At 33.4% G+C, this 13,787-nt stretch overlaps 2 protein-coding genes across 2 annotated transcripts; one reads left to right on the top strand and one right to left on the bottom strand.

Moving 5' to 3' along the window:
• Positions 1 to 1,515: 1,515 nt before the first annotated feature.
• On the bottom strand, positions 1,516 to 10,283 carry nudcd3 (NudC domain containing 3). The gene is made up of 6 exons (XM_048181174.1): positions 9,910 to 10,283; positions 8,493 to 8,767; positions 7,264 to 7,396; positions 6,977 to 7,120; positions 5,788 to 5,976; positions 1,516 to 2,147 (listed from the first exon to the last, which is right to left on the bottom strand). Exons 1-6 carry the CDS (start codon positions 10,105 to 10,107, stop codon positions 2,037 to 2,039), a joined length of 1,050 nt encoding a protein of 349 aa, XP_048037131.1. The 5' UTR covers positions 10,108 to 10,283; the 3' UTR covers positions 1,516 to 2,036.
• A 243-nt stretch (positions 10,284 to 10,526) lies between these two features.
• On the top strand, positions 10,527 to 13,785 carry mrps24 (mitochondrial ribosomal protein S24). Its single transcript, XM_048181173.1, has 4 exons — positions 10,527 to 10,655; positions 10,877 to 10,945; positions 12,555 to 12,666; positions 12,824 to 13,785. Exons 1-4 carry the CDS (start codon positions 10,617 to 10,619, stop codon positions 13,105 to 13,107), a joined length of 504 nt encoding a protein of 167 aa, XP_048037130.1. The 5' UTR covers positions 10,527 to 10,616; the 3' UTR covers positions 13,108 to 13,785.
• The last annotated feature ends 2 nt before the right edge of the window (positions 13,786 to 13,787 follow it).

Below are 13,787 nucleotides of genomic sequence, written 5' to 3'. Positions count from 1 at the left end.
AACGAATGAAAACTAGGTGGGAAAAAACATTGTCGTTAACTGAAATAAAAATAAAAACGAGGCATTACAAAAAAAACGATAACTAACCAAAACTGTAATGTGTGTTTGGCAAAACTAACTAAAATAAAATAAAATAAAATTATAGATTAAATGTCCTTAGTTTTCGTTTTTGTCAATGTCTTTCATAGAGCAAACGTTCAGCTGCATTTAATTTCCCTGCGTCTCTCACTCACGCGTCTCTCTCACATACTCGCGCACGCACAGCCCCTCCCCTCCGTGCACACCGCGCCTCCATGAGAACGTGTTGGAAGCAAGTTCGCGAAAGGTTGGTATCTCGTGAAAACCTTTACACAATCACACATTAAAAAGTGGTATAAATTTTTTTTTTAATTCTGAATATAATTGTGTCAGTGTGTTAATGTCGACCCGAGAAGCGATTGCTACTTTAGAAAGTTAACTAGACGCAAGTTTGAGGTAAAATGCACTTGGGTTGTCGATGTCAAAAAACTATTTAAGCTGTGATTCAAGTAAGGAATAATTGACGACGGGCCGTTGAATTATTAGAAAAATAATGCACACCTGAGGTGGTGATTCGGTCACGACTCGAAGCGGAGTCAATTATTCCGCTTATACCACGGTTATTCTCAGTCCTTCATATAGCCCGTGAGTTTTTTTTTTTTTTTTTGGTAGGGTTGGTAGGGGAGTGCCCTTTTTTAGGTCAGAGCAACTGCCCCTCAAAATTCCTGTGCACGTCCCTGTACCTAATAGATACAAAATATCAAACTGGCAAACATTATCTGCAAAAAAAATAATACCAGAACTTGACTTTCCTTAATACCGCTGACGTCTGTCAGTGGTATAAAGAAAGTCAGCGGGAACTTGGACTATAAGACTAAATAAAACAAGAAGAACGAGAAACCGAACAGTATTTATATCATTTTTTACTGCATTCATCACTCGATTCGTGAGGTCTGATCGCGCTCTGACAACGGCAGTGATGTCTCGCACTTATACTTCAATGAGCGCCAGACATCACTTCCGTTGTCAGAGCGCGATCAGACCTCACGAATCGAGTGATGAATGCCGTTGGACATAGTGGTGTATTAGAGGTAAAAAATGATATAAATACTGTTCGGTTTCTCGCACAAACCAATCGTTTCGTGTCTAAGGACATCAATGTGTCGTCACGAGCCGCAGGGTTTAATTTGGATTTGTCTGTCGTGTTTTATTTACTCTTATAGTCCAAGTTCCCGCTGACTTGCATTATACCACTGACAGACGGCAGCGGTTGGAGTTAAAAATCATCATTTGTGTTCTACTGAAGAAACAAAGACACCTACATCTTGGATGCGCTGGGGGTAAGCAGATAAACATCAAATTTTCATTTTTGGGTGAACTATCCCTTTAATGACTTTTAATCAACAAGTGTTTTGGGGTTTTATAATTTCAATAAATGTATTTTAATAAAATGTTCTGCTTGAGAAGTGTGCTGCAATGATGCGAGAATCACACAAATTTAATGTTTACAAAAGGTTTTAATTATGCACAAATGAAACAAAAAAAAATCTGATGCAAATAATGGAAATGAACGAACATCTAGAAATTCTTCCCCTGTGTGAACTTGAGCAATCTGCTTAAAGACACAGCACAAACTTTTAATATATCTGATCAAACCTTCTTTCACTGTTGCTATTGTAGGTCACTGAAATAGCATGAAAACTAACAAATAATAAGCCCTGAATAGTCAGTAACTGGGCAAATGTAATGATCACAGACACACGCAGCCAATGAAAACCTCTGTCAACTGATTCCATAAAACACTAAAATTATAAATGATCATTGGCTCAATTCGTATGCCAGACATTAACAAAAAACAAGACAGTGATCAGTGTCAGTGAATCAGTTATACTGGCATGAGATGTGCAGCGCAGACACTGATGATGTTCATTTGTAGAACCCCAAAAAGGGCCACGTCACTGTCCTTCAGCGTGTGTTACAGTAAGTGCTGACTTTACATCTGACATTGTCGTGTAACCTCAAAACTGAACAGCATTGGGTGGGATGTTGAACATGGAGGGGTCAAACTCCTGTCCTTTAAATGGAGATCCTTCAGCATCCCAGCCCTTCTTCAGCATCTCATGGACTTTCTGAAATACAAAATAAAACAACTATATAAACATAGTTTCTCATGCAACAAAGCTCTTAAAATACATTAAAGCATGTTGAAGTATCCTTGGGCTGAACTCCTTTTGTTCACAGAAGAAAAAGAGAAGTAGGAAAGTCATATAGAAAATAACAATCTGCTTGCATGCTCACTAGAGCGGCATGATTAATTGTGATCTTGTGATCTCGATTCAAACATCCACACGATCTTATTCCTAAATGACAAGGATTCTTCTGGGTCTATTAAACCTTTGACAAGTACGATCACGGCAAACAGTCAGATCTGTGTTGGCGCTGCCAGTGATCCAGAGAGAGCAGTTGTCTTTTTTAACATCACAGTATCATCATTTCTGTTACAATAATTCAAATTATCACAAAAGTACTAGCATAAAAGTTTTTAGTTTGGATATCATAAATTCTTTAGATAGTAAAAAGTCCTGTGCTGCTCTATTTGTTGATCTATCAAAAGCTTTTAACTCTGTAGATCACAAATGAATGCTACAAAGAATGTTACTGCTCTAAAATGGTTTGAAAATTCTCTTTCAGAACACACTCAATGCGAGTCTGTGGAAAATTACAATTCACCTTTCCTTCGAGTAAACAGTGGGGCTCCTCAAGGATCTGTTTTAGCCCCTCTTGTATTTTCTATTTATATCAGTGATTTAGGTCATGGAATAGATTTAGCCAAAATACATTTGGCTAAATCACAATTATTTATACAACAGCATCTTCTCTAAATCAAGTCTTAAAGCAACTGCAGAATGCTTTTCAGATGTTGCCTTTAAAAATGGTTTTCAACTAAAAAAAGACAATATATATGATTTTTAAAGGTGCCCTAGAATTAAAAATTGAATTTATCTTGGCATAGTTAAATAACAAGAGTTCAGTACATGGAAATGACATACAGTGAGTCTCAAACACCATTTTTCCTCCTCCTTATGTAAATCTCATTTGTTTAAAAGACCTCCAAAGAACAGGTGAATCTCAACATAACACCGACTGTTATGTAACAGTCGGGATCATTAATAGAGTGCCCCAGGGATGACGTGTTTTTGTAGGCCAACCCGGAAGTTAGCGGCGCACAGGTTCCCTCGATTGAAAACCTATTCATTTTTCCCATAGACTTTTGGAAAATCGCAGAAAATAAGCTCTGTGTTTAACAAAGGGTTATGACACTTAGACGTTTTGTCTATCAAGATAATCTTTACAAGTTAATACAACATTTATACATTTTGAAGCCTAAATAAAGTCGTTAGATATAAAAGGCTAACCGTAGGCTATAAACGGACTACAGCACACCATGGTCGCGGATCAACGTCGTCACCACCAAGCTTCCTCAAACCTTATTTAGAAAACAGCTTTATTTATAAACATGCTCGCTGATTATGATCTGTGCTGTTATGAATACTTAACCACTTTTTCATGAGAAATGCTGTCCAAATGTCCCGTTTTTAATTATGACGTCAAAAGTCCCCGCCAAAGGAAGTAGTCCCTTTGTTAGCAACCGCCGATTTTAAGACACAGTATAAGTTTAAAAAATCACAAGCGGTTTATAACTGGTGTGTTTTATGTCATAGATCAAAAGTGAAAGTATTTAGAGGCTTTGTTAACCACAGACCTAATTTCAGGCGATTTAGCAAAAACCCATTCAAAAAACCCATAGACTTTACGGCATTGGAACCGGAAATCCTAAGATGCTAACTCGCTTCCAGGTTTTGCCTACAAAAATGCGTCATCCCTGAGGCACTCCATATGCACGCCCCCAATATTTGCATATGCCAGCTCATGTTCAAGGCATTACACAAGGGCAGCCAGTATTAACGTCTGGATCTGTGCACAGCTGAATCATCAGACTAGGTAAGCAAGCAAGAACAATAGCGAAAAATGGCAGATGGAGCGATAATAACTGACATAATCCATGATAACATGATATTTTTAGTGATATTTGTGAATTGTCTTTCTAAATGTTTCGTTAGCATGTTGCTAATGTACTGTTAAATGTGGTTAAAGTTACCATCGTTTCTTACTGTATTCATGGAGACATTTTTCTTTTTTTTTTTTATTGTTGAAGAAATTGTTTTCCTTACGAGGCTTGAAAGAAATAGTAGAGTACATTTTGATCTATAATTGATTATGGTGATCTTTTATATATATGCATGCAGCTACATCTCTACTCAGGAAATTAGACTCTGTTTATCATGCAGCATTACGCTTTGTGGTGCCGAGTCACATTATTTCACTTTATATGAACTTTAGCTTGGTTATCTTTACATCAAAGGATAAAGTTGCATATGTATTTATTTATTGCAAAGGCTCTTTTAGGTAAATAACCTTTTTATATTTCAAATCTTTTAATTCTTTATACAAACAGTTATTGCACTAAATCTGGTTCTCATATTCGGCTAAAAGTCCCAAGTGTATTGTGAGAATTTGGTAAATGTGCTTTTTCTTTTTATGCTCCTTGGGCTTGGAATGATTTGCAAAATGTACTTAATCTAGATGCACTTCCACCTTTGAGGATTTTTAGATGTCCTTAATGGACCCTTGTAAATGTTTTTCTTGATTTTATTTAAAAATTTTCAACGAGTGGTTGTGGCACTGTTTTTGTGATTCTCTCTGTGTGTGCTTTATGTGTTGCCGACTCTCTGGCTAAATAAGGGTTAAATAAAAATAAAAAATAAACACTGACGTCTATGGTAGCAATCAAAATAGAGCAAATCACCTTTTGAAAGTAACTTCAAATAAAGATTGTATCAATTACATCATTACATAACTTATAAAAGTCTCCGTCATCAGCAACGTTTCGATCCACCTATTTTTATGCCAGTTTAGGATATCGCATAAAAAACACTGGATGGAAACAGCAAGATGCACTAAATAAATACTAAAAATGTGCATAAAAACTTGTCCGCTCTATTAAGGTGGATTTATTTTCTCTCACGTGACTTTGCCTCAGAGGATGTGATTGGATAACTGGACTAACCAGTGGACCAATTGCATCGCACAGCATCTCAAATGTTGGTTTGATCATTCAGAAATGCCTGAGCCAAAGTCTGTAATCAGAATGATTTTGATATAATGACCTCTCATTAGTGTCACATGATTGCGTTCACAAACATCAGGAATCAGAACGCAAGATAACATGACAGCGTTAATTGCGTTTCGTCTGCACGCTCATTTATGATGTAGAAAAAAGTGCCAGAGTTTCTTCCCCTATTGCAACAACTTCCATTTTTTATTACAGATATTACGGTCAAAAAGTGACGATTTTGTTCTCTTGAACACATGGGATGGAAACGGTGCTTTATTTGCAAATATTTTATGTGATATTCCAATTTTGCACATAAGTTACATTCGCAACTTTGAATGGAAACAGCTGTTTAATGAGCAAGATTTGTTCAAATGGGCTGATTCATTCTGTAATGCAGCAAGTGATTCTATGAGTGAGTCACTGAATCATTCATTCAAAATCGATTAAAAAAAATCAGCAGCAATTAACATTTTGTCAGCACTTCTAGTAAATTGTTATTTTGTTTAGTTGTCTATTCAGAATTGTGATCTCTATTCAAAACAAAAAATTGGAGATTCTCAATTTATCCAGATTCATGCAGCTGTAGTGCTCACCATCTCATGGCTCTGTGGCTTCCCCTGGAGCTTTTGGTGGTAATCAAATGTCAGGCGGTCCAGTACGGCATGCTCTTCTTCATCTACGGTTGCCATGGTGCGTTCCCGGTTGATCTGGTTCACATCGATCTCAGTCTCACCCTTCAACACGGCGCTCCACCAAACTTCACCGGTTTTACTGAGGGACAGCTGGAGGAAAAGACCAAATGATCATCACGACTGTCTACAACTACTAACAAAATACATCAGATCTGTATCCATTTTGCATTGCCACAAAAATACAAATAATAATAATAATCCATAGTATAACTAGAGATATAATATAATGTACACTAACGGTATATTTTTTAATGTTTCTTATTAAGTTTCTTCTGCTCACCAAAGCTGGATTTATTTGATTAAAAATACAGTAAAAACAGTAATATTGTGAAATATTATTGCAATTTAAAATAAATGTTTTCTATATGAATATATTTTAAAATGTAATTTATTCTTGTGATGCCAAAGCTGAATTTTCAGCATCATTACTCCAGTCTTCAGTGTCACATGATCCTTCAGAAATCATTCTAATATGCTGATTTGCTGCTCAAGAAACATTTATTATTATTATCAATGTTGAAAATATGTTGCAGCTTTGGTCTTGGAGCCTAAGAGACTTCTTTTAAAAACATTAAAATGTGTAATCATTTCAAAGTTTTGACCGTTTTTTTTTTTTTTATGACAGCAAATGAGAAAAACTATTATTTTTTATTTAATAAATTACTATTTATTTTAATCAATTTAATTATTAATTAAATTATAATTTTAAAGACAGTATTTATAAGGTTGCACAATATAAATATATTTTAAAAAAGTAATAAATTATTTATATATATTTTTTAAAGACAGCAATTATAGTGGCATCATAAAAATAGATTAATAATTTAATTATTTTTAATTTATTCCTTTTAAATAATTATATAAAATAATTAATAAAGTGGAATAATATAAATAAATTAATAATTTAAACATGTTAAGTACTTTATTTTTTACACAAAATTTCTCAAATTTCACTTTAAAAAAATTGAAAACCAAGTGTTTATTATCCACTGACAAGACTGTCAGTAAATTTTAGACCTGACAATGAGGTAAAACCCCCGAAAAATGGCTAATCTCCATTTTAAATACACTATCCACAAATAATGTGTACCAGAACGCAGCGGCCGGGCTCCAGACTCCACAAGGAATTCTCTGTGTTAATTTTATGTGTGAATTCGCCCTCCATCAGGACTCTCTGAGATCCTCCCTCGTTCACGGCCACACGTACCCGTCCCGGCTGCAGGTCCACAGACACCTGCACGGAAAGATGGAACGGAAAGCAGACTGTTATCAAATTTAGTCTGTTGTAATACTAGACAGCAAGATAACATTTTATCTAAATGCCAATCTGTAAGACAGTATCCCTGATAAAATCAGACGGCAGCAGGTTACACACACCTGACGGCCTTTAACGACGGCAGGCGGCACATGCACTCGAACTTCCACATCCGTGTAATCCTGTGACCAGATGTAATTGTCTCTAACGGCACCGTTGTAACTGTCTGCATTGGACTGAAAGCTTTCCTGCCCACTGGAAATGCAGAACAGAACAAGTTAAAAGTTTAGTTAGTTTTTAAAAGAAGTCTTATATGTTCACTTTTACTTCTCTGCATTATTTCATTGAACTGAATTTTCAGCATCATTACTCCAGTCTTCAGTGTCACATGATCCTTCACAAATCATTCTAATATGCTGAACTGCTGCTCAAGAAACATTTCTTAGTATTATAATTTATAATATATTAAAATATAAGATATTATAAAGTTGCTTATTATGAATAATATAAATATATTTAATGTAATTATTTTTAAAGAGACTGTTACAGTGATTATAAAGTGGTGTCATATGATAAAAAATAAATTAATACATTTTTAAATTTTTAAAAAATATATTTTAATTAATTATATACACATACAGTAACTATAAAGTGGCAATGTGGCATATCATAAATTTAATTATTTAATAAATGATTTATTTTAATTAATTTAATTATTCTTAAAGACAGCATTTATTAAGTAGCATAATATAAAGTTATCAATAATTTAATTATTTTTAATTTAATAAATTATTATTTATTTTGCATTATTTATTACATTATTTAAGACACTAAGTGGCATCATATGAATTGATTAATACATTATTTTTAATTTATTTGTTTTATGTAAATATATATACATTTTATAAAATAATATAAACGATATATAAATAATAGAAATAAACAATTTAAACATTTTAATTACTTTATTTTTTATTTAATAAAAATAATATTTAATATATTTTTTTTTACTATTGTCACACCCAAAATAAAATCACAACACTGACATGATGTTGAAAACAGTTGTGCTGCTTGATATTTTTGTAGAAGCTGGGATAATTCTTTTCAGGGTTATTTGATGAATATAAAGTTCAAAAGAACCTTTATTTGAAATAGAATAGATTTTAGTATTTAGTATTTAGTATAGTATTTATTTGAAAGATTTTATTTAGATTCTGTTTTTTTTTATAGAATCTCCTGTAACATAAATTCCTTTACTGCCCCTTTTGATCCATTTAATGCATCCAAAATTTGACCGGTAGTGTATATCTCTGTATTAGTATTTTTTGAGCAAATGAAAAGTCAGTCATACGCTTTAGTGCTGTCAGAATCCGAGTGTGATGCCGCCGTGGCTCCTGCTGGCTCAGCGGCGCTGCTGTCTGGAGCGTCTGCGCTCAGTGCTGATGGAGCTGCCGTGACAGGTGTGGACTCCTCTGTGCCTCTCTTCTCCTCCACAGGAGCTTCAGACTGCTGCTCTGACTGAACCTCCAGCTCCTGTATTGCAGGAGGAGCAGCTTTCGTCTCCTCAGCCAGCCTCGCTGCCCTCTCTCTGTCCTGCTCAGCAAGCTTCTCAAATAACTTAAACGTCTGATGGAAGAATGACAGTAAAGACACAGTAAATTGAACAGACTCTTGAATTTATTTAAGAAATTATAAAGTTGCATATTATAAATAATTATTATTAACAATTATTTATATTGATTTATTTATTATAAATAAATATTAATTATTTTTAAAAAGAGACTGTTACAGCGATTATAAAGTGGCATAATATAAATATAAAAAATAGTATAATTATTTTTAAATTAATACATTTTATTTTAATTAATTTAATTCTTTTTAAAGACACTTACAGCAATTATAAAGTGGCAATGTGGCATATTATAAATAGATTAATAATTTTTAAATTAAGACAGCATTCATAAGGTGGCATAATATAAATATCAATAATTGAATTTTTTTAATTTAATTATTTTTATTTAAAAAATATATTACATTAAGACACTTAACAGCAATTATAAAGTGGTGTCATATGAACATTTAGTCAAACGATTAATCGTGATTAATCACATCCAAAATAAAAGTTTGTTTACATAATATGTGTGTGTACTGTGTATATTTATTATGTATATATAAATACAAACACATGCATGTATAGATTTAATGAAAATATATTATATTATATATAAAATTATAAACTATATATAAATATAAACATATAATTATACATGTATAAATGTAAATATTTCTTAAATACATGAGTGTGTGTATATATACAAAATATACACAGTACACACACACATATTATGCAAACACAAACTTTTATTAAAATAAATATATATATATATATATATATATATATATATATATATATATATATATATATATATAAGAAATAATAGAAATTAATTTGAACATTTTATTTTTTATTTAATAAGATAATTTAATTTTATATATATATATATATATATATATATTTTTTTTTTTTTTAATATTAAATATAAAACACTCACACAAGGCTGTTATTGTCATACATTATACCAACAAAACATGACCATACCATGTTTTTGAACTAGTACCATGACAGTAAATATCATAGTTCATAAATATAATAATCATTCAGTACCATGGTATTTCCAGCCATCGCTGTACCATGGTACTGCCACATTTATACTTATTTATAAAGAATCCAGTCAGTTTAATGGATCAAAACAAAAGTCGATCAGCACCTTGAACACCATGTTTTCAGCTACTCCGGGTGGGAAACCCATGCGGTCCTGTGGGCCGTTGAGGAGGCGGTAGAAGTCCGTCTTTCTGTAGAGGAACCCAAAATAAACCTGCAGAAAATTCTGAATGTTTCCAACATGCTGCAGGATACCTAACAGCGCGTTATCATACAACTCCGTCATTTCCACCGGAGAAGACATGGCTGAGCAGCTCAGCGGCAGCAAATGTGACTTAAAGCTGTTTAATTTAGATGCTGGTTGATGAAAAACAAACGTAAAGCAACAGAGGACCCGCAGAAAACTTGTGAAACAGCACTGCAACAACAGATCTTTCGAGAGGACGCAGCTGCTTTGGCGCTTCCTGTTCACTCAGTACAAAATAAAAGTCGTCCAAACTTAAAAAAACATTTTACATAATTATATCTATTATATTGTTATAATTTAACAATATATAATAGATTTAATTTAATGCGAATATATATATATATATATATATATATATATATATATATATATATTCTAATTAATTGTTAACATAATATTACATGAAAATATTAATATTAAAGTGTACTAATATTTATTTGATGTTGAGCTACGTACATTCAATTATATTTTATATACATTACACAGGCTAAAATGTTGTTCCAGTGCGGCAGGTGGCAGTAATGCGCTCTTGACGACTGACGTCCTTGTGCAGTTTTGGCAAAAACATGGCGGCGTCCTTGGTCAGACAGACAAAATTGTTGTCGGTAAGAATTTATTTACATTTTTTTTGCTTTTGTAATTAATAAACCGTTTCTACATGTGAAGATCTTCCAAATCGTATGTAACTGACGTAGAAAACGAGAGGCGTTCTGATAAATACGTAGAGATACTGGCACTAACTGTAATGTTGGACGTGAAGCTTGATTTAGATGATATAATAATTAATAAGTACATGTCGTTTATAAAATTGTCTGTGTGTTTGTAGATTGTGACCAGCCAGTTAAATACTCCAGCATGTTTGAGGAACATTCACTGCACTGCAGCTTGTTTGAAGGTATGTGATCAGATCCAGTGTTTCAAATTTGATTTTTATGAATCTTATTTTTCCAAGAACATTTTATTTATCTATTTTTAGTTGGTTTTGAAGATTTACAAATGCAGAGATGGGGTACATTAGGATAAACAAAACGAAAAGTAATATTTTTAAAATACTAATTTTGCAACTTAAAGGATTAGTTCACTTTCAAATAAAATTTTCCTGATAATTTACTCACCCCCATGTCATTCAAGATGTTCATGTGTTTCTTTCGTCAGTCGAAAAGAAATTAAGGTTTTGAGGAAAACATTCCAGGATTTTTCTCCTTATAGTGGACTTCAATGGACTCCAAATGGTTGAAGGTCAACATTACAGTTTCAGTGCTGCTTCAAAGGGCTTTAAACGATACCAGACGAGGAATAAGCGTCTTATCTAGAGAAACCATCGGTCATTTTCAAAAAAAATGTAAATGTATATGCTTTATATAAACAAGTGATCGCCTTCCAAGTGCTTCCACCAAAACCGCGTTTCTATATTCTTCAAAAAGCTTACACTGTCCTGCGCCTTCCCTATTTAACTTACGTAACGAACGCAGCGGCAATTACATTTTTTCCGTAAGTAGAATATTGAAAGCGTAGGATACACAGCGTAAGCTTTTTGAAGAATACGGAAACGTGGTTTTGACGGAAGCACTTGGAAGGTGATCATTTGTTTTTATAAAGCATATACATTTACATTTTTTTAGAAAATGACCGATGGTTTCTCTAGATAAGACCCTTATTCCTCGTCTGGTATCGTTTAAAGCTCTTTGAAGCTACACTGAAACTGTAATTTTGACCTTCAACCGTTTGGAGTCCATTGAAGTCCACTATAAGGAGAATAATCCTGGAATGTTTTCCTCAAAAATCTTAATTTCTTTTCGACTGACAAAGACAAGAACATCTTGGATGACATGGGGGTGAGTAAATTATCAGGAAAATTTTATTTGAAAGTGAACTAATCCTTTAATATTGCTTTTTGGTATTGTTGAACTTCTGCCTTTAAAATTAAAAACTAAGTAATTTCCTCCCATATTTACATTTATGTATACTAAATTTAGCTAATAGAAGTAGAAGAGTAATTAAATAATATTCCTTATGATAACACATGTCATAACTGGGGGAAAAATGAATAAAACATTTTTAACATGCATTTTAAAGCTGGGCAGGATGAAATCCTTAATAAATGAAAGAAATCTGACCAAAAACAAGCTAAGGACAACTCCAAAATGAATGAAAAACATGCCAACCACAAAATGTATAAAATATATAAATGTTACAATACTTACCAGATAGTAATTGAATTACTTTCTTCAGCTGAAAACAAAATAAGGTATTTTGAAGAATATGTGTAACCAAACAGTTGATGGACCCCATTGACTTCCATAGTATTTTTATATGTTTCATCAAATGTTTGGTTACCCATATTCTTCAAAATATATTCTTTTGTGTTCAGCAGAGGAAAGAAATTCTTACAGGTTTTGAACAACTTGAGGGAGAGTAAATGATTTTTCATTTTTTTCATTTTTGTGTGAACTGTCCCTTTAAGAAGCATTTTTAACCCAGACAATGTATCTTCTATCTAACAGAACCGTGCAGCTCGTATTCGAGTGAGTAAAGGAGACAGGCCCTTGACGTATGAGCAGGTGCATCACCCTCATCACATCGGCCACAGGAAGGGCTGGCTCTCACAACACACCAGTGAGTCACAATCTTTGCATTACACATCCCACTCAAACAGTACGACGTCTTTACACTACATAGGCTGGTAATCCAGACCGTTATGGTTCAGTTTCATTGGAATTGAACTGTAGTATGTGTCACCTAAATAACAATCTTTCACTTCCTCGTCCCGTAGGTAATCTTCAGGGTGAAGCTGGAGCGGCGGAGCGCGTGGTGGAGGACGTCTTCATCAGGCGCTTCATATACGGCACATTTCATGGCTGTTTAGCGGATGAGGTGGTGATCAAACGCAGAGGCAACATCCTGGTCATCTGTGCGGTGATGATACAGAAACTCATCCCGAGTAAATTCTACTTTCTCATCGGATACACAGAGGAACTGCTTTCACATTTCTACAAATGTCCTGTTAAAATCGAGATGCAGACAGTAGAAGAAAAAGTAGTCTACAAATATCTCTAAGGCCACATGTTGTGGCTTTAGAAAGTTGGTTATTGAAGGGGAGAAACATCTTTTTTTTTAGATGTTTTATAGTGTTGAAGAAGTGTAAATTAAGGCCTTTCAATTTAACTAAATCATTAGTAAAAATATTCACGTGATAAGCCTTTCACTGTGTATTTGTAAAGATCAAATTATTCCTGTATTGCTTCATGCATTGAGTTTCTGTTAAGTTTTTTTTTTTTCACGTAAAAAGCAGTGAATTATGTATTTTGCATTTTTATTTGGCATTGTGTATTTTAAAAATGGACCTAACAAGATTAAAATAACTCGCACACACTCACATTAATGCTCACGCACAATTTAGTTTAATCTGTCTAGTAACTTTAATTCAGAACATTACACTAAATTTAATTATTAAAATCCGTCAGAAGGAAAACTATTTGCATAAGGGGTTTATAGACCTATTTGGAGAATAGCAAGTCAGTTACGTCACTTGCAGCTGCACACGCATAGTGGCAAGTATGTTTTGTTGTGCCTCTGGTGTCAGAATCAGAATGAAAAAATAGTCTTCATTTTTATAGAATACCATCATTAAAGACAACCTTTGAAGCTAAACAGATGTTTATGTTGAAAGTCACAGACTGGACTGATGAAACCTGCATTGATTAGTCTACTATTAAAACATGAATTTGATGTAAACT

This window comes from Megalobrama amblycephala, linkage group LG2 (assembly GCF_018812025.1).
Source record: "Megalobrama amblycephala isolate DHTTF-2021 linkage group LG2, ASM1881202v1, whole genome shotgun sequence".
In the NCBI taxonomy this organism is placed as follows: Eukaryota; Metazoa; Chordata; class Actinopteri; order Cypriniformes; family Xenocyprididae; genus Megalobrama; species Megalobrama amblycephala.
The sequence above is the reverse complement of the archived record's forward strand: the minus strand, read 5'-3'. Positions and strand labels throughout refer to the sequence as shown.